The sequence below is a fragment of the Diceros bicornis genome, chromosome 25, assembly GCF_020826845.1.
Source record: "Diceros bicornis minor isolate mBicDic1 chromosome 25, mDicBic1.mat.cur, whole genome shotgun sequence".
In the NCBI taxonomy this organism is placed as follows: Eukaryota; Metazoa; Chordata; class Mammalia; order Perissodactyla; family Rhinocerotidae; genus Diceros; species Diceros bicornis.
In genome coordinates this window covers 19,701,049-19,728,151 of record NC_080764.1, presented here as the reverse complement: position 1 = coordinate 19,728,151, position 27,103 = coordinate 19,701,049, and the positions used below count along the sequence as shown (strand labels likewise).

Sequence of the window (27,103 nt, the reverse complement as noted above, 5' to 3'; positions counted from 1 at the left end):
GCCAGATCATCTTCCATAGTTCATTTAAATATTCTTCCATTGATGGACATTTAAGCACTTAGCAACTTTTTTACTATTTCATATAATGCTGACATGAACACTCTTGTACATATATTTTGGCAATATTACTAGAATTTCTGTAGCACAGATTCCTAGCAGTGGAAATGGTATGGTGAGTCAAACTATATATGCATATAATGTTTTAATAGATATTGCCATATTGCCCTCTCAAAATGCTTTACCAATTTACAAAGTGTACATTGTAGAAACAAGGAATAAGCCTGTCCATTTTCCTGCACTGGATAGTGTTGTCCTATTTAATTTTTACCATCCTGATGATTGAAAAATTATATGTCACTGTTGTTTTAATTTGCATTTCCCTATTAGTAACATGGAACATCTTTTCATATTTATTGACCATTTATATTTTTTCTTCTTGAATTGTCTGTTTGTATTCCATGCTCATTTTTCTACTAGATGCCTGTATGTTTAAAATTTTTTTTGTAAGAATTCTTTATATATTTTGGATAGTAATCTTTCATCTATAATACATGTTGAAAATACTTTGCCTGATATATTATGTGATTAATTTTACTGACAGCGTTTTTCATCATTTAAAAGTTTTTAAATGTTATACGGTCAAATCTGTTAGTTTTTTTCTTATGATTTTTTGGCTCAGGGAGTCACCTTCGATACCAAAATTATACAGTTATCTCACATTTTTATAATACATTTAAATGTGATTTTCTGTTTACTTTTAAATCCAACTCCAATTTATTTTTTAGTGTGGTGTGTGATAGGAAAGAGATCTCTTTGCAGTTCAAAAATTATAATTTGTGATGATTCTGAGGCATATTAAAATAAATTATTTTAAATTATAATTAAATTATATAAAATAAAATTATATAATATTAATATTCTCTCAGGTTAAGAAAGCAGAAAAAAGAGAAACCATTTTAGAAAGAAAGACTTTCATATAAACTGCTTAAAGATTGGGATTCTTTAGTTCATTAGACAATTCACTTCTGCAGAATGATGCAGCGCCCTACCAGATTAATGGGGCTTTGCTGAAATTTCCTTAGCTAGACAACACGTGTGTCAGGTGACCAAGTAAACCTCAGGTCATCCCCTCATTATTTGAATGACACTTATCAAACCAAAAAAAGAAGGGAACCCATTTAAGGAAAGATATGGAAAATTAAAAGAAAGTAGGAAACTCCAAAGTCTATAGTACACAAATTACCGTATTCGGGACAGTGTGTTCCGGAGGCCAACTACATAGAACAAAATGTTGGCATCAGTGTTGCTGTAGATGCTGTTGATGGCAGCCATAGCAGCACCCATTCTCCCTGCTGCTGCACAAATCACCACAGGAATCTCATCTTCCGTTTCCTCAGGAACCTCAGAGTCATCATCTGGAAACATCAAAATCAGGGTCTTGGAACATGAAGGAATTGTACAGTAAAGCCACGTTAACTTGTCTTCCACACTCGGGGGAAGATAGCATAGTGTCGAAGAGACTGCCAATTGTTCTCCAATATCCAGTCTCTCCTTCTTTTCTTAAAAACAGAACATTGGAATTTTAGCTGGCACATAGCCAAGCACTAAGAATGCTTTTCCCAGACTCCCTCGCAGTTCTATGTGATCATGTTCTGACCAACGGGATGTTAGTGCAAGTCTGTGTGCAACCACCGGGTTTGCCTTTAAACGGAATTTGCTTACCCTTCCCTTTTCCATTCCCCCTTCCCATTGGCTGGAATATTGACATGATGACAGGTCCACCTTGGACCATGAGATGGAAGCTACCTCTCGGGACACCAAAACCATGAGATAGAAGGAATCTAGATCTGGATGATTGTGGAACTGACCCTTCAGACTTTCACTTGAGAGGGAAAATAAACTATTTCGCTTAAGTTGCTATTATTTTGGAGCTCTCTTACGGAAGCCAATCGGATACCCTAACACAAACACACAGTTGAAAACTATGTGAAGAACTGAAAAGCCTCATTTGATTCAACAATTCCTCGACTCCTCAGCTCTCCCTTGAAGGGGAATATCTCCCCTGCCTATGCTGCTATAAAATAGACTGCTTGCCATCTTCCTTCTCTTATCCACCCTCTGGTAAGTGTCTCAAAAGTTGACAGCAAGAGAAGGGAGGTAAATGAGAGAGCATGACTAACACACAAGATGAATAATGAGTTATTCTTTTGAGCCTTGGCTATGATATAAAATACTGATGTCATAACATCATATTTTGGTACCATAATTCAACTTTCACGTATGAAGAATAATCACTATCAGTACGTAGAGTATCCACTATCAAATGCCCATCTAATTTTTACTTAAAACTTAGATCTCTCTCTCTTTACAGATATCTTTTGGCAAAATTTCTATCACGCAGACCCAGGGTAGTTCTAGCTGATATTTAATCCAACAAACATTCATTAAACTAACCACCAGATGCTGTGCTTTGTGTAATTTAAGAAACATTGAAGGGCCTTTTCCTTCTCCTCCTACATCTCTTCCACCAGCTTGCCTCCAAATTTCCACCACTAGAATAATTTTGTTTTCACGGTATATTTACTGACATGAAAGAATGCGCATAGTATAATGTTAAGGGGGAAAAGAACACCAAATTCTCTCTAGTATTTGATCTCAATTCAATAAGTTCATATTTCAGATGGGTCTATGTCTATTTACAGAATTATGAGTTACATTAATTTCCATATTTGTGTTTTTTGTATTTTCCAAATTCTCTAAAGTAAACATGGGTTACTTTTATAAACAGAAAATAAAATATTTCTTAAGGTATTGTTCCTTTTGGACCAAGTTGTCATCTGGGGAGGTTCCCTAATCATGTGGCAGGTTACCTGCAGGCAGTGAAGTTATCTGCCTAAAATGCACAATTTGACTACATTTTTCCACTGCTTAAGGTTTTCTAGTGGGTCCTATAAGGTAAAGCCACATTCCTTTGCCTGGCACACAGGGTCCCTCAGGATCCAGTCCCTGCTCATTTCTCTAGCCTCATCTCCCTCTATTCCAGCAATTCCACAAACTATTTGTGGTTCCCTGAATACTGCATCATGTTGTACCTTATCTCAATGCCTTTGCACATGCTGTTCCTGATGCCTGGAATGCACTTTCCATCCTTTCCTGCATCCTACACTTACATATTCATTCCAAATGCAGTACAGACATCAGATCCTGTGGGAAGCCTTTAATAGCTCTCCCTACACAAATTAGTTCACCCTCTCATCCATGCTCACTCTGTCCTGGCTTGTGGGTGGATTTACCAGCTGCACTGTAGTTTATTTGGTTGCATGTCTTTCCTCTCTCTCCTCTTACACTGGGAGCTCGATGAGAGCTGGGACAGTACCTTGTTCATCTCTATCCTCTGCAGCTAGCCCAGCGCCTGGGACATGGTAGATTCTCAGTACATTTCGGATGGATGGATGGATGGATGAATTTATTAGATACCTCTACTTGAGCACTTACCACACTGCATGGGGAGAATCTATTCATGTGTCTGTCTCCTCCACTAGACTATAAGCTCATTACACTATCCCCACTGAGTCTGGCACCTAGCAAGCAGTTAATGAAAGTTTACTGAAATGAACTAAACTGAGCCGATGCATTGGCCTTACAGAACAGGGTCCTGGAGGAATGATTCATAGGCTACTCTTACGGGCAAAGAGAGGGAAGAGTTGAAAATCTGGAGCAGTAGCTGGCTGTCAGGCTCAGGAAGAGGTCTTTATCAGGCGATGGGCAGAATGAGGTAGGAGGAAGGTGTCCCCACGAGAGAGGGGCACCCCAAGAGAGGGTCAAACACTGAGTTTACAGCTCTGCTGCAGACACATCACACTGCCAACACTTTGTAAGAGCCTCTGCCAGTCAGAGAAGCTGGGAGCTAACCTAAGCCGAAAACACTGCTCTCTGCCAAGAAGTCTTCCCTGGACAGAATGATGGATGAAGGCACATTGGAGAAAGGGTGGGAAGATTTTTCAACTGTAAATTCTTCACCAATGCTCTGCCTTTGCAGCTTCTTTGGGAATCATCCAAGGTACTATTTGGATCCATTGTGCCAACTGGTGCCTGAGCCAACCTACTAAAAGGTTTAGCTATGGGAAGCCACTTGGTGCCCATAAAATCTCTAGAAAACATCATAATGACAGCAGATTGGACGGGAAATTTATTATGTTGCCCCACAAGCAACTCTTATCAAACCATGCCCATCCATAGAAGAGGTGAAATGTCTGCTCTCTCAATGCCAAATCCTTGAATCCCGTTTCAAATCAGAATTATTTTAGCCAAACATATAAACCTGCCTCACCCTAAATGGGCCAGGAGTGAATCACCAGCTTGCTAATCACAAGGAAATTATCAGGAGATTACATGGAACGTAATTATCAGATTACACAGAATGGCACCATGTTTTCTTTAGCACATGACTTCACAGGGCCTCTGGACATTATCGTATGACACTAGTTCTTTGAATTAATGTTTTTAAAATTATAAAAATTAATATAGAATAGGCAGAGCACAGAGGATTTTTAGGGCAGCAAAACTATTCTGTATTCTATAATTGAACATAAACGTCGTTATACACTTCTCAAAACCCATAGAATGCACACCACCAAGAATGAACCCTAGTGTAAACTATGGACACTGGGTGATAATGTGTCAATGTAGGTTCATCAGTTGTAACAAATGTACCACTCTGGTGCCAGACATTAACAGCGGGAGAGGCTATGTGTGTGTAGTGGAAGGGAGTGTGTGGGAAATCTCTGTACCTTCCACTCCATTTTGCTATGAACCTACAACTGCTCTAAAAAAATAAAGTCTATTTAAAAAATTAATATGCACTTCTTGAAAAAATTCCAGCCCAAACATAAGAGTATCCGGTAAACAGTGATTATTTTCTGCAGACCTCTCCACCCCTATTCCAAAGGTAGACCTCTCTTACCAGTGTGCCTCTCAAACCCTTCTTCGTGTAAATACAAAAGGATAACTACCACATACATGTATTATTTTAAAACCAAAATGAAATCATACTTTTCGTAGTCTTGTGCAACTTGCTTTTTCCACTTAACATACCATGGACATCTTTCCATGTCAACACTACATTCTTTCGAATGGTATTTCATAACACTCATTGTTTTTTTTTATTTTAACACTGAATGGGATAAAAATGTGATACTGGATCCATTCGTGTGGTGCAAACACTTTGTTTATCAGTATATAGCTGATTAATCAGTCAGGATGTGCATTTCCTTATAGTTCTTTTACCAGCTGTTATAAAAGCTACTCATTTCTTTCTGTGGAGAAAGGAGCTTGCAGTGGGATCAGCTGACGGAATGTGTTGGTTTATGGGCAGAGCATGGAGTGTGAGCAGTAAAGAGCTTGAAGTTCAGACAACATTTGACCTTGTACGACTTCCTTTCTCTCTCTCTCTCTTTTAAAAGAGTTTTGTTGAAGCATAATTTAGATACTGTTACGGACTGAATTGTGTACCCCTAAATTTCATATGTTGAAGCCCTAACCCCCAGTACCTCAGAATGTGACTGTCTTTGCAGATAGGGCCTTTAAAGAGGTGATTAAGTTAAAATGAGGCCATTAGGGTGGGACCTTAATCCAATATGGCTGGTGTTCTTATAAGAAGAGGAAGAGACACCAGGGATGTGAGCTCAGAGAAAAGGCCATGTGAGGACACAGCAAGAAGGCGGCTGTCTGCAAGCCCAGGAGAGGGGCCTCAGGAGAAACCAACCCTGCCGACACCTTGATCTCGGACTTTCAGCCTCCAGAACTGTGAGAAAATAAGTGTCTGTTATTTAAGCCACCCAGTCTGTGGTATTTCGTTATGGCAACCCAGGCAGACTAATACAGATTTCTTAAAATCTACCTATTGTGAGTATACAGTTCAATGATTTTTAGCAAATTCATACAGTTGTGCAACCATCACCACAATCCCACTTTGGAACATTTCCATCACCCCCAAAAGTTCCCTTAAGCTGGTTGCAGTCAGTCCATTCCCACTCCCAGCCCCAGGCAACCACTGATCTGTCTTCTGTCTCCACAGATTTGCCTTTTCTAGAACTTTCATATAAATGGAATCATACAATATGTGGTCTTTGGGCCTGGCTTCTTTCATTTAGCATAATATTTGTGAGGTTTACCCATACTGTAGAATGTATTAGTAGTTTTTCCCTTTTTATTGTTGAAAAGTACTCCATTGTACCGATATACTACATTTTGTTGATCTATCTACTAGTTAGTCTACATGTGGATTGTTTCCAGTTTGGGTCTACAATGAATAATGCCTTATAAACATTTGCATACACATCTTTGTGTGGAAATCATTCTCTTTCCAGATGCTCCTGATGTTCATGTAGACCAGATTATACATGCTTTTGTTTTTTCAATGAATTTTTTATATTAAAAAAAAAAAGTTAGCATTGTGAGAACAGGGACATTGTTTTGTTCACTGTTATGTGTCCAGTGCCTAAGCCTTTGGCTTAAAAAAAAAAGTGGAATTAATGTATGTAATGCATCAAAATGTTAACTGTATTTGTCTTTGGCTGCTACAGCTACAGGTAATATTTTTCTCTTCTGTATTTTTCATAAATGAGTATATTTGCTTGACTACTATAAAAAGTAAATTAATTAAAAATATAATAAACATACTACCAGTGCTTCTTCATTTTTGTGTGGATTGGCTCTGTGTGTTTGGAGGTTGTAAAGGTGCCATAAGCAATTCGTTCCTGAGGAGGAAGTCCCCAGTGCAGCTGGAAGGGGATATAGGGTCAATGAAAGATCTTTCTTTAAGTTGAGAGTTATGAGGCTGTTTGTGTGCTAATGGGAATGAACCAGCAGGGAGAAAAGAGAGAGGGCAATTTTCATAAGCAAAATTATTGAGAGACTCCAAAGAAATGGAGGTAGAGCAGGCCACTCAACGTGTGGTCCAAGAACCAACAGCATCGGCATCAACTGGGAGCCTATCAGAAATGCAAATTCTCAGGCCCCACCCTAAAACTACTGACTCAAAACCTGGGGCCAGTATTGTGTTTTAGCAAGCCCTCCATGTGATTCTTACATGTGCTAAAGTTTGAGTAGCACTGATCATTCTAGAACACAACTGAAAAGTTGGCCTTGGGTGGATATTCTACAAGCAGGTCTTTGGGAGCTGACCAAATTTTGTTTCTCTCTGAAGCCAGCTACTGAAAGGACTTGAAGGAACACACTTAAACCGTGTTCCTAGTATCCCATCTTGACAGATTTCATTCCTGCTTACCTGCTTCATTCTTTTTTTTAAATATTTTTTTATTGTAGTAAAATACACAACATAAAATTTACCATCTGAACCATTTTAAAGTGCACAGTTCAGTGGTATTGAATACATTCACACTGTCATACAACCATCACCACCATCCATCCCCGTAACTCTTTTCATCATGTAAAACTGAAACCCTATACCCATTAAACAATAACTCCCGATTTTCCCCTCCCTCCAGCCACCCAACCACCGTTATACTTTCTGTCCTTATGATTTTGACTAAGTATCTCATGTAAGTGGAATCACACAGTATTTGTCTTTTTGTGACTGACTTATTTCACTTTGCATACCTGTTTCATTCCTGAGCACTGTCCCCTTATGAACTTTCTTATACAGAATCCCACAGAGGGTCAAAATCAGAAGGAACAGCAACACCTGATTAACTGAAATAAAAACAGAAACATATTCAAGTTTAACCTATTAAGCTGAAATTGTGGAAAAGTTTAGAATAGCCATGTGAGAGATGCCTTCCCTGACATACATAGGAGTGGTGGTCTGGGACCCTTCTTCAAGGAAATAGCCTATGGAGTAAAGAGTTAACCTGGGATACTGTTGATGCTCAAGGATACACAGATGTAGTTTAAGGAAGATCCTGGGCTAAACACAGGCAGTCTGATGGCCGAGGCTACAACCTTAATGACTACATGATGCTGCCTTTGGAGCCACTTTCTGTGCATGAATACTTTGTTTCAAACAATAGCCAACATTTACATAATGCTTATGATGAGGCAGTACTTATTATGAGTACATGTTCTTAGCCATCATAACACAGCAGCTTCTCAGTTCATTCAACCACTGGTCAAGGATGATGTACAGAAAATTCTTGCTGTACAAGGAGAGGTTAGAAGTAGTAAGAAGCTAATAAGAGGTTAGAAGACCCAATACCTCTTCCAGTTCTAAGCCTCCAGGACCAACTGTTCCAGAACAGTGATGCTTTGCGCTTGGGATCTACTGAGAAGCAGGGTGGTATAGGACTGTGTTTTGAGCACAGACCACTGGTTGTACACAAGATGATGTAGGAGGTTCACGTTCATAGCATTAAGTAACATTAAATCACAGCGTGAGAAATCAGTCCTAATTTCATACGCAGGCAAAAAAAAGCTACCCAGAATTGATTAGTATTATTCTATTCATACATATTTATACAATCACCTTCTTTTTATGATAGGAGATAACTGTTATTCTATTTACAGTAAGGATATACACTTTCTATTATAAAGTACAGTTATAATTTTTTAAATGAGTCAATTTAAAGAAAATAGTAAGTCATGCATAGGACAGAAGGAACACAGATGATGAAAAATTGAGAAGGTAGCACATTGCCATATGTGGTACCCAAGTGTCTTCAGTTTGGAAAACCTTGGTATAAGGGGAAAGGGCTGGATTTACAGTCAGACTCAAGTTTCATTTCTACCACTTCCTAGCTGTGTGGCCTTGGACAGGTTACTTAACTTCTCTAAGCCTCAGTTTGCTTATCTGCTAAATGGGGATTGTAATAATAATCACTACCTCACAGGGGTGTTTTGGGAATTAACAAAGGCAATGTAGGCCCAATAAAGACTTGACAATTGTTGTGTATTGTTATTTATTATTTTTGAGCACAGAGATATTTACATTTATTGGCCTTATACTGATCTACTTTCTGGCCCCTAGGCCTTTGTCTTCATATTTGTAAAAGGAAGAAAGTGGACAATCTCCACGGATGCCTTCCAGAGCTACACTCCGTGGTGCAATGGTTGTACTTTGCTGACATCCAGCTCCTCTCTGCCTTTCTAGATTATCAGATTAAGCCAGAGACAACCAGATACTAAACTCAGTTTAAAATAAAACTGTAGAGAAGCAGAAGACAAGGGAGAAAGTTCTACAGTTTATCAATACATCTGATTAAAATGTCTATTACCATCTGACACTTTTTTTAGTATTAGTATGTCCCATGCAATATTTGGGATATACTTATACTAAAAAATTATTCAGTTTATCTGAAATTCAAATCTAACTGGATATCTTGTCTTTTCATCTGCTACATCAGGCAACTCTACCCTGAGGGTAACAGTAACACAATTAGGTTATTATGTTTCTCCCAGATTGATAAGCCACTGGATCTAAAATCAGGGGCAAATCCAGGTTTTGATGGGGTTTGAAGATTATATAATTTGAGATGGCTCTTGAAGAATAACAATATAAAATTACAAATGCTAAATCAGGCAGGAACATGAATGTTGATTTAAAATGAGAAAATAAATTATATGTGCAAGTTTTATAGAGATGTATGGCCCCTCTCATGGTAAATCCACCTTTGAACAAAATACTTAGCAACTTTGCATAGGAATCATTCTGAAATGATGACTCCAAGCATTGCCTATGGGAAAATTATCCATGAAAACCAGAGATTTTTAAAAAAATCTCTTTGATGCTGAGGGGACCCAGCATCAAAACAGTCCTCTAAAATATCTATTTTTAATCATGATTTTCAAAAGTTGTAATCTTACTTTTTCGTAACAAAGCCATGTGTTCACGTAGATAAAAACTGCGACCTGTGGATTAAAGAACAAAATTTTGTTTAAAAGAGAATCAATCCAGAAGTCATCATACAATTATCAGGGACTATGACTTTAACCCTCCGATATGTGGCAAATTGTCCAATCATTCTTTACCGTTCTGAACCTAGAATTTCAGAAACTAAATATGTCTTGAATGTATAGCTCACTTCTCCAAGTTGATTTCTCTGGCTGTTCAAATCGTACAAAGGCCCCCCAAGAGGTAATTTTCTGTCTTCAAGTTTTTTTACCTTCTCCAAAAAGAATCCTGTCCGCTCTCTGAGTTAGCAGATTAGATGGTACTAACTAGAAGAAATGTCACACAAGAAGGTCTCCTTGATCTAAAATACCAACCCTATGCCAATTTTATGCTATCATAACTTCATTCCTTTGATAAGGAAGCTTTTACATCTTCAGGAATCCCTTGTGAAAACAGAACCATCCCTGAGAGGGGTGCACCTTACACTCAATTCAGCATTCATTCAGTAAGTACTTATTGCCATCCTACTAAAAGCCCAGCACTGTGCTATGTGCTGCGGATGCACCAAGGAACAAATCAGTCCTGGTTCCTATCATCATGGGGAAAACAGATATTAAAATGTAACATATAAAATAATTAGATTATGGTAAGTGATATGAAGGAAACAACAGAGATGCTGGGATAAAGATCAACAGAGGTGGAGAGTGCAGCAGGAAGAGAAATCAGGAAAAGCCTCACTGAGGAGACAGCGTTTGGAGCCAGTGGAGAGAATGCAGGAGAGCATCCCATTCCAAAGGCAACAGCAGGTGCAAAGGCTCTGTGGCTGAGAAGAGCTCTGAGTATTTTAAGTCCTGCAAGGTCAATGTGGCCGGAACTCAGCGGACTAAGGGAGAGACTGGCCTGAAGAGGCTGGAGACAAACTGTAGGGTCTGTAAAGGAGTTTCCATTTTATTTTAAATGCATGTAATCCTCTCCATCAGTCTTTATCTTCACTAAAGTCCTAAAGCAATGTCTTTCAAACATTCCCACAGGAATTCTGATGGTAAAGGAGAGGGAACGCTCAAAGTCATCCACTAAGAGCTCAAAATATCTTACAAGTTTCTTGTCTTACCTTCAAATTCATGTCAATTGTGCAAGAAGGTAGGAAAATAATAGCTCCTTTCATTGCTAGCAGAGTTCCCCTCAGGGAGAAAACTCTTGTTATGAAATCAGAGTCTTTTGTGCAGAGATGGGATGGGCAGAGATGAGAACAGGAAAGTGTTACATGGGTCTGAGTAAATGATGAGCTGGGATCCTGGAGTTTGGCAGCAGCCCAAGAACACTATGTGAGGAGGAGAAAGATCGCATGGCAGGGGCTGCCACTCGCCCAGGAAAACTTCTTTCCCTGTGGCAGGTGAGCCTCAGAGACTTTTCAAGAACTGGGATGTCCAATATTCAGTTCACAGTCTTCTACCATCCTTGGCACCTTCGAATCCCCACCTACGTCCACACTGCTTTTCCCTTTGGATCTAAAGACACGTGTCAATGCATTTGAGGGAAGTCAAGAGAAGGGGACCATGTTCCCCATTTTGAACACACAGCATGGGGGAGAGAAGCAACTGAGACAGAAAGTTCTATGGGCACCAGAAATGAGAATGTAAGCCATCAGGAATTTGTAGGACTTTTGGAGGGGTTATTGGATGGGGGAAAGGTGAGTTAATTTTATCTGAATCTCCAAATCTATGGCAGACGGCAGGAATCTTAATCTTTTTTGTGACATAAATATCTTGGAAGTCTGGTGAAGCCCATAGACCTCTTCCCAGAATAATGTTTTTAAAAGCTTAAAAAATACATTACATTATAAATAAAACCAATTACAAAATTTTAGAAAAGAAAGCCATCAGAATATTGGGGAAAAAACCCAAATTTGTGATATAGCAATAGATATGCTTCTTTATTAAGTAATAAGAACTATTAACAGGTTTAATAATTACTGTAACTTGAAGTAGTGATGAGCTTTAAAAAATGTGAGGTATCTGTGACAACTGTAATGTGATATGAAAATATCTGATTTCCACCAGTGATGAAGTTACTTCTGTGATTTGTTGCCGTCACTCCCAATTGAAGGAAATGCTCAATTTCAATTAGAGGTTAGTGAAAATAAAGATATATAATTTTTTTTCATATAAGTACATGAAATCCTTTGAAATGTATCCATGGACACATTGAGGGTCTGTGCACCCCAGGTTAAAGGTTAGAACCCCTGGGCTAGGTTGACCCAACCGATATCTAGGTTAAGATGTTATAAAAAAAGTGATGTTTTAAATGTTTACCATCTAGAAAAACTGCTGCTCTGAGAAGATTTGCCAGGTTTGTCCTGAGGCTTTTCGTAGCCTGGGGCTCACGGCGTGATGCTCCAGGGCCATGCATTGCAGGCTGAGAAACAGGTCCCACGCAAACGTCAGGATGGGGCGGCTGACTCTCAGGGTGACTGCCAGAGGCGAGGGGCACAAACGGAAACTAAAGCCCTCAAAGAAGACTGGAGGGATGCTACTGACAGATTTGAGATAAGATTTCCCTGTTTTGCATTGCTATACACTGTTGGAAGTAATTAAAATACCCACCTCTTTGCAATTTCATATAAACCAATGTTGAAAAGTCCTCTGCCTCTGAATTGCAGATTACAGAAAATAAAGGAGGGGCCAGGATACAAAACAGAGGGAGATTTTTCACTTGATATTCTTACAGGGCTTATGTTGAACTTATTTAATAACCAATATGGCCCTCGGCACCAATCAATTAAAATGGGCACCAGCTATAAATGGCTGGAACAGACCCGACTGGTGTGTTCTAATAAACAGCAGCCTTGGCACCTACGGAATGCTGAATCACATGAATGTATTATCGAGTAGATAATAAAACAAATAAACAAATAGTTAAGCACCAGAGATTCTAAATACACACACACTGCATTATATTCTGATTAGCAAGGAGAGTTGCTGCCATGTATCGAACCATTCTCATATTCTACCAACCCAACTTTTTACTTTTTACCCAGAGCCCTTGGCTTTGCATGAGACAAATTCAGGGCAAATTCCAAGAGGCCTATCAACTAGACGTATTCCAGGAACAACTTCTTTTAACAGAAGAGGCCGACTGCTTCTTCAGAGAATGAAGAATTGGCCTTATGAGAACTATTTTTCTGCCAAGACATTTGATACATGCTGACAAGGTAATTTCTTTGTAGTCTCCTGGATTTCTATAAATTTCCTATTGCTAACTTCCATAATTAGAAAGGGCGCTTTACATAGGGAAGCACAAATGGTGCTGTATAATAAATATTCGGTATACCTGTTTTTTATTTTTTTTTTAAGTAGGCTTCCTTCCTGTGACACGTGTAATTTATTATAGGCATATTATCAGCTAAGCTTCAACTTTTGACTTGTTGACTTTTAAATGTTTAAATATTTACCTACAGTAGAATTCACTTTTTGGGGTGTATCATTCGATGAATTTTAACACTTGCATAAATTCTTGTAATACTCACAACAAACGGGATAGAGAACAATTCCAACACCCCCAAAGAATTCCCTTGTGCTGCCCTTTCGTAGGCAGACCCTGCCCAACACCTAGCCCCTGGCAACCACTGATCTGTCCTCTGTCCCTATAGTTTTGCCATTTCCAGCATGTCACATAAATGGAATCAGACAGTATACAATCTTTTGAGACTCTTCTCTTTCACTTAGCATAAGGCGTTTGGGATTCATACGTGCTGTTGAGTGTATCAATAGTTCGTTCCTTTTTAGTGCTGAATAGTATTCCATTGGATGGATGTACCACAGTTTATTCATCCATTCACCCAGTGAAGGACATCTGAATTGTTTCCAGTGTTTTGTGATTATGAATAAAGCTTCTGTAAACACTTGTTTATAAGTTTTTGTGTGATTTAAACTTTTCACCTCTCTACGGTAAATACTTAGAAGTGGGATTGCTGGGGTCATTTGGTAGAGGTGTGTTTAACTTTATGAGAAACTGTCAATCTGTTTTCCTAAGTGGCTGTATCATTTTGCATTCCTACCAGCAATGTAAGACAATTCCAGTTGCTCTGCGTTCTTGCCAGCACTTGGTATTATCAGTACTTTTTTGTGTGTGTGAGGAAGATCAGCCATGAGATAACATCTGTTGCTAATCCTCCTCTTTTTGGAAGATAGGCCCTGAGCTAACATCCGTGCCCATCTTCCTCTACTTTATATGGGATGCTGCCACAGCATGGCTTGACAAGCGGTGCGTAGGTACACGCCCGGGATTAGAACCTGCAAACTCCGGACTGCTGAAGCAGAGCGTGCACACTTAACCACTTGCACCACTGGGCTGGCCCCTATCAGTACTTTTTATTTTAGCTGTTCTAATAGGTATATTTCACCGTGGTTTTAATTTGTACTTCCCTAATGACTTGAACATCTTTTTTGTTGTTGTTCTTGTTGTGAGGAAGATTGTCCCTGAGCTAACATCTGTGCCAATCTTTCTCTATTTTGTGGGATGCTGCCAGAGCATGGCTTGATGAGCGGTGTGTAGGTCTGCACCTGGGATCTGAACCTGTGAATCCCGAGCCACCAAAGCAGAGCATGCAAACTTAACCACTACCCCACTGGGCCAGTCCCTTGAGCATCTTTTTTTTTTTTTTTTTTTTTTTAATTGATGTTTTAATGGTTTCTAACATTGTGAAATTTTGGGTTGTACATTTTTGTTTGTCCATCACCCCATATATGACTCCCTTCACCCCTTGTGCCCACCCCCCACCCCCACTTCCCGGGTAACCACAGTCCAGTTTTCTCTGTCCATGTGTTGGTTTATATTCCACATATGAGTGAGATCATACAGTGTTTGTCTTTCTCTTTCTGGCTTATTTCACTTAACATAATACGCTCCAGGCCCATCCATGTTGTTGCAAATGGGACGATTTTGTCTTTTTTTATGGCTGAGTAGTATTCCATTGTATATATATACCACATTTTCTTAATCCAATCGTCAGTCGAGGGACACTTAGGTTGCTTCCACTTCTTGGCTATGGTGAATAATGCTGCAATGAACATAGGGGTGCATAAGCCTCTTTGGATTGTTGATTTCAGGTGCATTGGATAGATTCCCAGTAGTAGGATGGCTGGATCATAGGGCATCCCTTGAGCATCTTTTTATGTGTTTGTTTGCCATCTGTATATGGTTATGATAGTTAATTTTATGTGTCAACTTGACTGGGCCATGGGGTGCCCAGATATTTGGTCAAACATTCTGGGTGTTTCTGTGAGGGTGTTTTTGGATGAGATTAACATTAAATTGGCAGACTAAGTTAAGAAGATTGGCCTCTCTAATGTCGGTGGGCCTCATCCAACTAGTTGAAGTCTGAATAGAACAAAAAGGCTGACTGTCCCCCGAGAAAGAGAATTTCTTCAGTCTGACTGACAGCCTTTGAATTGGGACATTGGCTTTTGATACCTTTGACTTGAACTAAAACATATGCTATTCCTGGCTCTCGAGCCTGCCAGAATCAGACTGGAGGTACACCATCACTTCTCCTGGTTCTCATATCTTCAGACTCGGGCTGGAACTACACTATTGACTCTCTTGAGTTTCCAGCTTGCCAACTCACCCTGCAGATCTTGGGTCTGGTCAGTCTCCATAATCACACAAGCCAATTCCTTATAATAAATCTCTTCTACATATACATACATCCTATTGGTTCTGTTTGTCTGGAGAACCCTGACTAATACAATAGTGAAGTGTCTGCTTAAATCTTTTGTCTACCGGGGCCGGCCTGGGGGTGCAGCGGTTAAGTGCGTGCGCTCTGCTTTGGTGGCCCGGAGTTTACAGGTTTGGATCCCAGGCACGCACCGACACACCGCTTGTCAAGCCATGCTGTGGCAGCGTCCCATATAAAGTAGAGGAAGATGGGCACAGACATTAGTTAGCCCAGGGCCAATCTTCCTCAGCAAAAAAGAGGAGGATTGGCATTGGATGTTAGCTCAGGGCTAGTCTTCCTCACAATAAAAAAAATGAAAAATCTTTTGCCTATTTTTTAATTGGGTCATTTTCTTATTTTTGAATTTTGAGAGTTCTTTATATATTCTGGATACAAGTCCTTAGTTGAAGGTGTGATTTGCAAATACTTTCCCCCGGTACATGGCTTGTCTTTTCATTCTCTTAACAACTGATTTTGCAGAGCAAAAGTTTTTAATTTTGATGATGGAAAATTCATCAAATTTTTTCTTTTATGGATCATGCTTTTGGTGTAATACCTAAGAACTGTTGGCCTAACCCATGGTGAGTTTCTCCTATGTTTTCTTCTGAGAATTTTGTAGTTTTATATTTTATATTTACCTTTTGAATTAATTTTTGTATATGGCATGAGGCATAGGTTAAAGTTCATTTTTAAGCATATGGATATCCAGTTGTTCCAGAACCATTTGTTGAGATGACTGTCCTTTCCACTGAACTGATTTTTTTCTTTAATATTTCATTCTAATTTCAGGATGTCCAAAGGGAGACTTGAAATCTGTCAAGGAGTTTGAATCTAGAGGATGAAGTGTGGCCCAAAGAAGGAAGAGAGGGTTCAACTCAGGTTTTGGATTCTCTCCAATACTTCCTACGAGAAGGACTATAGATCTGGATAGCCATCAGTGGCTAAAAAGTGAGTGATATCACCAAATAAAGATTCAGCAATGTTCTCAAAGTGGCACCAAGCTTAAGGAGGCAAGACAAGGGCTGATAACATCATGAAAAATTCAACCAAACATTTCCCCACATTCAAATCCTACCTTTGCACAAGATTCTGGACAATTTTATTTGTGCCTTGAAATCCAAGAAAGCTAACAAACTCTCTGTTCTTAAAATACACCTGTAACAACCCTGCTTCCTGGTTGTCCCAGTTCACAGTTTATCTATATGCTTATTACAACACCTTATATGTTCATCAGAATAAACAGGGCGCATTAGGAGAAGCAGAGGACAGCAGGGCAGGTTTGATGAAAAAATTAAGTTTAACCATTAGAAAAGAACTTTAGATTATAAAATTCATTTTAGTCTGAAAATTTAATATTCAAGTCTGTCACATTTATATGTTCATTCATTTCTTTGTGGCATTTTGCCAATCAGACAAGGTGCTGGAAACTGACTTCCTTTATCTTAAAAAAAAAAAAAAAAAAGTTAATTTGCTATAAATAACAATTTGTCTTGAAAACTCAAAGTTTATTTTAAAATTAAGTTGATCCTTCTTCACTACGGTCCTTCAAAAGAACTTCTGAACTTGACGTTTGACTGGAGGCAGCAGTCAGCAAGCAGGGAATAGTAACCTTTAGAGACTGGCCACACCACAGAGACAGCCTGCAGGAGGCAATCAGGAAAGGCAGCATGTCATAGTACTCCCAGTTTTCTTTGTGAACCAAAGTGTTGTGAGGACTTGCTGGCAGTGGTCTAGGGAAACTCTTCAATAGGAATTTGATTCAAATCTTTAAATCACTATAAAGAGCCAGCTACAATGTCCCTTTTATTTTCCCGGGATATAGACTCTACACCCAGGAACTCTGAGTGCATTTACATCTGCACCTGGGAAAGAATCGAGTCAAAACAGCACACTACTTAGGATTCTTCTGAGACTGGTTTCAGGAACTTTTATCCATTTACGATTTTAGATGGTTAGCTGAATAGCTAACTTTTTGAGATGATGTAAGCCCAGAATGGTCTTTGACCACATGCTCCCTCCCGCCACTCCATTAAGGAAGGCTACAGGAGGAATGGGACACAGGAGAGAATGAGGGGAAAAGCAGAAGGATTTGAGCTCGAGTCTTCGATGCCAGCTCTTGCCTGGGTGTCCCAGTGAGCCAAGCCAATAATTCCCCTTTTTTCCTTTCATTGCTTTGACATGAGGTTCACTGTCTTGCAAACAAGAGTCCTTTCAAATACATTCCCTGTGGGCAGAATGGTGTGCACATATGAGGAGAAGTTTGCAAAGCCTAGATAAAAATAAGAGCCACCATTTATTGAAAGCTTCATTTGCGCCCAGCTCTATGCTCACCATTTAGGTACATTACCTTCTTTAAATTCTTACCACATCTTCAGGTGAATATATTCCTATCTCCAAGTTTCCAATGAGGAAACTGGCTCAGAGAGGTTCAGTAACTTGCTCAAAATCACACAGCTAGTAAACGGCAGAGCAGGGATTTAAAATTAGGACTCTTTGAGTTCAATGCCTATGCTTTTTAACCACAAGGTGCTGGAGCCCTTGAAGGGCTATCTTGGCTACCCCAGGAAGCAGGTGACAGATGTCACTGTGTGCTGATGAAGTTTCACAGCTCACAGTCAAGGTTGGTCTGCTGGCTCCTGAATGGTCGGTTACTGTAACTACCGAGATCACGCCAGAAGCAGAGAAATACTAAGTGCTGACTCATCTGAGAAGGGGGCTCATCTTTCCCCTGTCCAGCATGCTGCCAACTCTAAAATCTCTTTCAGATGAAACAAGAGGCTCCAGGAAACCGACAATGGCACATCTAATTACAAGGCCCAGCAGTGGTGAGCTAAGGACGGAAATTTCTGAAGCAGATTCTTGTAGGAAACCTTTAAGCCACTTTTAGAATACAAGGCAGGAGTGGATTCCTTGAGAAGCATGTACTTCTAAAAGAAAGCCTGTTTTATTAATTTTTTTAAAAACTATGAAATTGTATAAAGGTTCGGCATGCCTGTTTGGCATCCTTCTCTCCCTGTTTACAATTTCATCTCATCTCTGATGGCGGTACTTTCTGTCTAACCTGCTGTAAATCGGTGTTTCTGGTACTTGTAGTCAAAAGCATTCTAATAGATGAAGTAGGTGCTCAAGAAATGTTTGCAGCTCCTAGATACGAGCTGAATGTGTGGATTTGGTGGAGGGATCAGAGCTGTAAAGAGGTAGGAAACTGATGGAGGTCAGGGACCAGAGCTGGAGGGAGTGGAGGGAGGGACATCTTCAGAATGCGTAGACTAAGAGGCGGAGAGCTGGGGCCAAGAGGAACTGGAATGTCTGGGACAGAGCCTGGCAGAGCATATTCTGGATTAACGTGGTTCCTGCCTGCAAGGAAACGCACCACAGGATTCATTCCTATGGGGGGCCAAGGCCAGGATGCATGGGAAGTGCAGACCACCTGCCGGCTCTCTGCTCCTTCACATACTTCCTACACTGGCCTGCAGGACTCCACACTCAGCTGCTTTCCCGCTGCCTTTCTGACTGCTCTTTCTCAGTCTCTTTTGCTAGTTCTCTTTGTCTCCTGAACTTCTAAATGTTGGAACACCTCGGGACTCAGTTCCTGATTTCTTTTCTCTCTCTAAACTCTTTCCTTGGGAGACCTCATCCAGTCTCACGGCTTTAAATACCATTTGCATGCTGACAACTCCCACATGACTGTCTCCAGCCCAGACCTCCCACACCAACTCCAGACTCCTAAAGCCAACTGCCCACTTGGCATCTCCAGTTGAAGACATCCACCGGTCCAAAACTGAGCTCCTAATATTCCACCCCAGACATGCACTCCCATAATCTTTTCCAGCTCAGTTAATGGCAACTCCATTTTTCTAATTCCTCAAAAATATTTACAGGGGCCAGCCCTGTAGCGTAGTGGTTAAGTTTGTGTGCTCCGCTTCAGCAGCCCTGGGTTCATGGGTTTGGATTTTGGGCACGGACCTACACCACTCATCAAGCCATGTTGTGGCAGCGACCCACATACAAAATAGAGCAAGACTGGGGCCCGCCCGGTGGTGCAAGCAGTTAAGTGTGTGCGCTCCACTGTGGTGGCCCGGGGTTCACCAGTTCGGATCCCGGGCATGTACCAACACACTGCTTATTAAGCCATGCTGTGGCGGCATCCCATATAAAATAGAGGAAGATGGGCACAGATGTTAGTTAGCCCAGGGCCAGTCTTCCTTAGCAAAAAAGAGGAGGATTGGCATTGGATGTTACCTCAGGGCTGGTCCTCCTCACAAAAAAAAAAAAAAAATAGAGGAAGACTGGCACAGATGTTAGCTCAGGGCTAATCTTCCTCAGCAAGAAAAAAAATGAATAAAAAATATTTACTGACTGAAGGGATGAATATCTGACCCTCTCGCCTAGGATGTCACACAGCACCTCAAACGTCATATTTCACAACTGAAACCAGCACCTCCACCAGAAAAGCTTCTCCTCTGGTGTTCTCTGAGCCTCCTCTTCAACTTCCCCCTCCTAATCCCTCATTCAATCAATCACTGATTCCTAAATGTCACCTCCTAAGTGTTTCTTACATCCCTCTCCTTTCTACTCTGCCTCATCTCACTCACTGACTCTGCAGTAACTTCCCACCTGGCCTCCCTGCCTCTAGAATTTCTGCTCCCTCTCCTTCCCCAATCTGTCATGGGTACAACTGCCATAGCGACTATTTTTGTTGTTTGATAATTATAGTAAATTAATTTTAAATATACATGCTGTTTGTGTACTCTTAATTTTGTGTTTGATTTTCCTTTTCTTCTTATCACTTGAAACATTTCAAGTCTACCAAAAAGTTGAAAGAATAAATTCTCACATACCCTACCCCAGATTCACCAATTGCTAACATGTTGCCATATATGCTTTCTTATTTCTCTCTCTCTCTCTGATAGAAAGACAGATATATCAGACATCATGACACTTGACCCCTAAATACTTCAGTGTGCATCTCTAAGAACAAGGATATCCTCTCACATAACCACAATGCCATTATCACACCTAGGAAAAATAAAATAACAATAATTTATTAACGTCCAATAAGCAGTCCATATTCAAATTTCCCCCATTATTCCAATATTGTCTTTTATAGTTTTGTTGTCATCACTTCAGTTTCTTTTACTTTTGATCAGTCCCACTCCACCCACACTGCCTTTTATTTTTCACGACCTTAATTTTTTTGAAGAAGACAAGCCGGTTGTCTTGTAGAATTCTACTGACTGATTTGAAACACAACTCTGAGTGTCCCTTTTCTGCCTAAAGCCCTTCACTGGGACCCCACTACCCCAAGGTTAAGGTTGGAGCTTAAGATGCCCGTAGGTCCTCCGTGCTATGCCTTCTGTCTAAGCTGAACTGCTTAGAGGATAGTCTCCAGCCCTCCACTGTCTTCCGCACCCAAGTCTATGCTTTTCTTGCCTCTGGACTTGGGTTCATGCTGTCCCCTCTGCCTGGAATGCCCTTTCCCCTCTTCTTTCCCCAGCAAATTGTTACTTGTGTCTTAAAGACTCCATTCAGGCATCACCTCCTTCAGGAAGTCTCACCTGATTACCCCGCCTGGGTGCTCCCCTGATCACCATTCCTGTCCCTATCCCTGTACTCAGAACACTGTGATCTAGTACTATGGGTGTGCCTGTCTCCTCTGCCAGCTCAGGAGATGATTGAGGACGGGGCTGTGGCTTACCCACCTCTGTGAGCCTCAGTAAATGTGTGCGGAATGAATGAGTGAGAAACAGGAGAGAGGAAGAAAGGGAAAGAGGCTCTTGTTGTGGTCTTCAATCCCAGGAAGAAAGGGGTCAGTAGACCTTCACTAAGGAAGAAAGGCAGAGGGAGGGGACTGTTGATGGTCCCATTCCAGGGATAAAAGCAGAGGGCTCTGATCTTCTTATTGGCCTTTCTCACACCATCACAATAAGGAGCCCCAGAACTGTGTCCTCTGCACCTTTGTAAGCTTTCCCAGGCTGAGTAACTTCCGTGTTGTTCCCTTGTAGTAATAAATAGTCAAGCACGTAGCATTAAAGAGTCTGTAGGCTTGTCTTGAAGACAGCAAGAAAGATGGAGCTGGGGAGTCACCCCGCAGCCAGTGTTGGAGGGAAGAACTCCCTAGGCAAGGCACTGGACAGCGGCAACTTCAAAGCGGGGAGAAAAGTAGGCTGAGGTCCTGGGGCCTGTGACTAGGAAGAAGAGGACAGCTTACCAAATTGGTCTGGACCTGCTGGGGACCCGGAGAAGTATCCGTTAAGCTTAAAAACAGGCCCCTGAAGGCCTTGCATGGGGAGCTACTTTACCAGGTGCCAAAGAGTTTGGGCCTGTAGCCAAATCTGGAAAGAATGTTTTAAGACCTGGCAGTGGCTAAGGGGATTAGTTCTGCCTTGGAAGAAAAGGCAAAAGTGGGAAGGACTCCAGAAAAATATTCCAAAAATCAGAGCCCCTAAGTTTTATTCTACATGCCAACTGCAATCAATTGGTAGGGGCTTTCAGTATTGCTAAATTGAGAAGGAATCTAAAGCCATCATGAGATGTTGTGGGGGGTGGGGAGCTGTGATTGACTAATCATGTCTGCCATGGGTTCAGGTGCAGAGGAAGAGGAAAGGACCTGAGAATCAAAAGGGAAGATAAAAGAGGAGGGAGCTAAAAGGTACTGTTGAATGACTTAAATCTGTCACAGCATGTACCTGAGTGGAAATATCACGGGCTTTGTCATTACGTAGAGCTGACTTTGAGTCCTGGTTCTGCCCCATGTCTTAGCTGTGTATCTTGGGCAACTTACAAAACCCAATCTGTAAAATGGGATGTTCTGCAGATTAAATTAAATAACCTATAACAATAATAGGTAACACTTAGACAGCAACATCTATATGCCAGGCACTGTTCTAAGACCTTTACATATATTAATTAATTCAATTCTCATGACAACCCTATAAGGTTATTATCCCAAATTTACCAATGATGAAACTGAAGTTCAGGGACGTTAAGAGACCTGCAAAGGGTGACACAACGAATGAGTGGCAGAGCCAGGCTTCACACGCAGGCAGTCTGGTTCTAAGTTCATATTCTTAACCACTTTCATACCACTTTCCATTGCTGATTGTTATCACTATGTGTCAAGCAACTAACATAATCTCTGTGATTTAACTTAACTCCATAAGACTTGAACCCTGAAGTTTGCACCTGCATAAAACACATTCAATAGAGTACTTCATCTTAAACCATGCAAGCTGCAGAGTTGTGAACAGGAAAACAGCATGAGTTCACCAGAAGAAAAGAGAGGGGGAAAAAAAAAAAATCAGGACTCCGGAATTTGGCCTCCAACAAAGCGTCTCTGGCCTTTTTGGTTTTTGCTATCGCTTGAAAGGTTTACTCAAGATCCATCAAAATACACAGGACAGGGAAGCCAGATGTGGGAGTCCTTAGTTTGTGGAGGACCCATTCTGCTATTTCCTGTGTTGGAATGAGTCATTTTCTCCCAAAATGGCTTTGTACCACGTGTCAACAAACTATGGCCCTTGGGCCAAATCCTGCCCATCACCAGTGTTTGTAAATAAAGTTCTATAGGAACATAGCCAGGCTTATTCTTTGATGTTTTGTCTATGGCTATTTTCACATTACAACAGCAGATCTGAGCAATTTCAATGGAGACCACAGAGTCTGCACAGCCACCTATCTGGCCCTTTGAAGAAAATTTGCTGGTCCCTGCTGTCCACTTTAGGCCAGATTTTCCATATATCAACATGGCACATGTGATCAATCTTATGCCCTTAACTAGGGAAGGAAGAACAAGACGTCCCCTTGGGTATTCACCAGGGGAGGTATGAAGTAGACTGTCCATAAGAGGAACCAAATAAAAACAGATGTGGCCAGAATAGGATATAGTAGAGTGTGCTCTGAGATGTGTTGATGTTATGTGATAAAATGGTTCACAGGTCAACTGGGAACCACTCTGCTAAACAACTATAAGCAGATTTCTCTACTGCGGGACTTCTCAGGACCTTTAAAATGCCATTATGCCTTGAGATTTCTGAGAAGGTGATATAGTTCACAGAGTATATTCTTCCCGTGAGACTATCTTGTTCAGAACATTCTTTCATAAATGCTGAAACAAAAGAAGGCTTTAGTATCATTCTCCACGGGAACTAGAAATGAAAACTATGAGGGCTGTGGATTAATGAGCATGTCTTTCTCTCAGCAAGGAAAGAGAGAGAACAAAGAAGAAATAAAGAGAGCCAGAATGGAAAAAAAGAAAGAGACATGTTTGAAAGGAGGAAGGAAGAAAGCAGGGTCCTGGAGAGACAGCATGTGAGGACATGAGGAACACTTGGATGACCAGAGTATCAGAGGGAACACGTGTCAAAAGCAGGGCTGCTGCCCGATGCAGGATGTGTGGTCATTTTCATCATCACCATCGTCGTCATCAGCACCACCAGAGAAGCTAACCTCCCCTGAGGCCTCACTGAGTTATGTCCTTTAGACATATGGTGTCACTTAATTCCCATTTTACATTTGAGGAAACAGAGTCCCAGGCAAGTTAAATAGCTCACCAAGAGTCAAAGTTTATAAAGTTTAGAAGTGGTAGTGCATAGATAGATTCAACTTGGTGAGTAGGACCCCAGAGCCCGTGTTCTCACCACTGCCCTGCACTGTTCTCCTGCTGACTGCATGAGATGGAGGGCTGGAATTCCATTACATAACACAAAAAGGATACTACACAGAAATGCAACACCAAGACGTTGGGAAGAAAAGACAAAACAAACAAACTAATGTCACTTTGGATATCTGGCTGCAGAGGACTGATTTTCTCCCACAGCACATCCAGATGTTCAGATATCATCACATTTTCTTCCTCTCTCACTTTTTACTCTTGTGCTTACTACCCCTTCTTAACTTACGTCATAAGTTTGATATATATATATATATATATATATATATATATATATATATATATATCAGGCTATATCAGGCTTATCCAATGTATTACATTTGCTTATAAAGTGAACATAACATTTTTTTGAATGTTAAAAAGCATTTTCAACCCAAACGCTTTGACTATTGTATTTACAATAAGCCTCATTTAGATTTCCACAACTGCCAGTTCCTTTTTTGGGGGACCGAGGCCCTCAGAACAGCCTAGGACAGATTCCAAAAACATGAAGCACAGCTCAATTAAATCTTTTGTGGCTCAGAAACATACCTGCATTAAATGCTAGCATTTATCTGCGTCCTAGCTAACCACTGATTTCCATGCTCAAAACCTGATGCAAAGAGCATGTCACACTATTTTGGGTGGGGGGAGGGGTTAAACCCCAGTCTGGAAAAGCAGTCGAGGGTGTGAAAAACTTGCACATTGAATATCCTGGATTTGCTGCCATGAACAGTAAGGCTCCGTTGGAATGCTGCAAACAGCGGCTGGGGGCTCCTGAAGGCAAAGTTTGTGTGGGACGGTCTAAGTCTGATTTACTTTTTGGAATCTGTAGCAAAATAAAGGCGCGCTGCGGGCGGGCCAGGGTAAAATGGAAAGGCTGCCATGCTGCACGTAGATTTCCGTTTACCTGGTGAATGGTGAAGGCAGGGTTTTGGGCTCCTCGGTCCAGAAGAGCTGCAGGGCAGAGCGTTCAAATCGTGGCTGGCCCCGGGCTGCTGCCCTTCACACTGCTTCTGCTGCTTCTAAGATCCCATTGGAAACCCCAAAGGGCTGGGGAGCCGCAAGGCCAATATAACGTTTCCAAGAGTATTCCTCCCCCTCCCCACCCCTCTGTGCTTGCGTTGACTTGGAGCAGCTCGGGTTTCTTCCACTCCTGCGCGGAGCAGCTGGGAATCCAGGCGCTGCGCTGGCAGAGTGAGGCGGCCGAAAACACTTCCAGATGTGCTTGGCAGGCCGGCTGGGACGGGCCAGACTTCCTCTTGAATCCTCCTCCAGCAGTCTGTGTGCAGAGCATTTCGAAAACAAGGCTGCTCTGCAGGAAAAGATTTAAAATCAGAGAAAAGCAAACGCATGGAGGGTGAATTTCTACCATACGTGGTGTCTAAGGTAAACTTTGAAACAGCAGAAGTGAAAAAATTAAGTTCATAGTGATTTTAAGAATATCTTCTTGGCTGGCTTCTGAAATCTCTTGGTCATTAAGACGCTGTTGTCCCCAAATCAAAGCCCAGATAAGAACCATGGTCTCTCATCTGATCAAGGCAATGATAGTTAGTGGCAGAAGTTTCAAGATGGTGTGTTTTGTGCCTGAATATGGAAAAGAATCAGGCGGGGAATCAACCCCACCCAGCTCTGTGCTGTTCTGTTCTTCTGCCATTGATTCTCAGAAACCCAGGAAATGTGCCAGCACTTTGCCTGGGATCATGGAATGTGTTTCTGCCATGGCTCTCTCCCTAGTTCCCATAAGGAAATGAGGAGCCCTCTGCTCACAACCTCTTTCTAAAGTGGTGTGGCCTAATTGAAATATAATGCAAGCCACATTGTAATTTTAAATTTTCTAGTAGTCACTTTAAGAAAAGTACAAAGATGTGAAATTAGTTTTAATGATATAGTTCATTTAACCCAATATATATAAAATATTATTTCAATAGGTAATCAATATAAAACATTATTAACAAGGCATTTTACATTCTTTGTGTGTGTGTGTTAAATCTTTGAAATCTGGTGTGTATTTTACACTTGCAGCACGTCTCAATTCAAACACTAGGGCTGGCCCTGTGGCTTAGCGGTTAAGTGCGCGCGCTCTGCTGCTGGCGGCCGGGGTTCGGATCCCGGGCGAGCACCGACGCACCGCTTCTCTGGCCATGCTGAGGCCGCGTCCCACATACAGCAACTAGAAGGATGTGCAACTACGACATACAACTATCTACTGGGGCTTTGGGGGAAAAATAAATAAATAAATAAATAAAATCTTTTAAAAAAATAAATAAATAAATAAATGAAAAAAAATTCAAACACTAAATTTCATCAGAAACAATTGATGTATTTTGATTTTATAAAATTTGCAGTTTAAAAAGTACATCCACATACTCAGTTTGTTCCAAGTACACTTAAAAGTCTTCCAATGACTGAATCGAGCATCAATTTTTCAATTTAAATTCATTTAAACTAAGTAAAATTTAAAATTCAGTTCCTCAGTTGCCCTAGTCACATGTTAAGTACTCAATAGCCAATGTGGCTAGTGGCTACTATACTGAACAGTGCAGCTCTAAAGGATTTAGTGGGGTTTTTTCAGACTTGAACTTGGGCAGTGGGAGTATCCTGAATAGCTCCCACCTGTATAGAACTTTGAACACTGACAAAGCATTTGCACATCTTCTATTTCATTTTAGTCTCACAACATTCCTGTTAGGGAAGTTGAGCAGATGTTGTTTGCCCCAATTCGCAGATGAGCAAACTGAGGCTTGAGCAAGTTGAAGTCCAAGTTCCCAAAGCAAGTTAGTAATAAAGCCAGGACTGCAATTCCTGTTCAGCTCTTCTCAACTGTTTCTTACTTGAGGCACGTTTCAAATAGTAGGATTTTGGGCCGCAGCTCTAGGGTTCAGTTGCA

At 40.9% G+C, this 27,103-nt stretch overlaps 1 protein-coding gene across 2 annotated transcripts in view; it reads right to left on the bottom strand.

Moving 5' to 3' along the window:
- The window catches only part of GLT8D2 (glycosyltransferase 8 domain containing 2), a 37,597-nt gene extending 12,067 nt beyond the window's left edge, over nt 1-25,530 (bottom strand). The window contains exons 1-4 of one of the 2 annotated variants that reach the window (XM_058568542.1): nt 25,124-25,530; nt 9,820-9,864; nt 7,621-7,713; nt 1,244-1,415 (exon numbers count right to left, since the gene is read on the bottom strand). In XM_058568542.1, coding sequence (XP_058424525.1) covers nt 1,244-1,415; nt 7,621-7,713; nt 9,820-9,838 — 284 coding nt within the window. In that variant the 5' untranslated portion in view covers nt 9,839-9,864; nt 25,124-25,530. The remainder of the gene's footprint in view (nt 1-1,243; nt 1,416-7,620; nt 7,714-9,819; nt 9,865-25,123) is intronic. The other variant, XM_058568541.1, reaches the window with a different exon arrangement.
- Nucleotides 25,531-27,103: the final 1,573 nt, after the last annotated feature.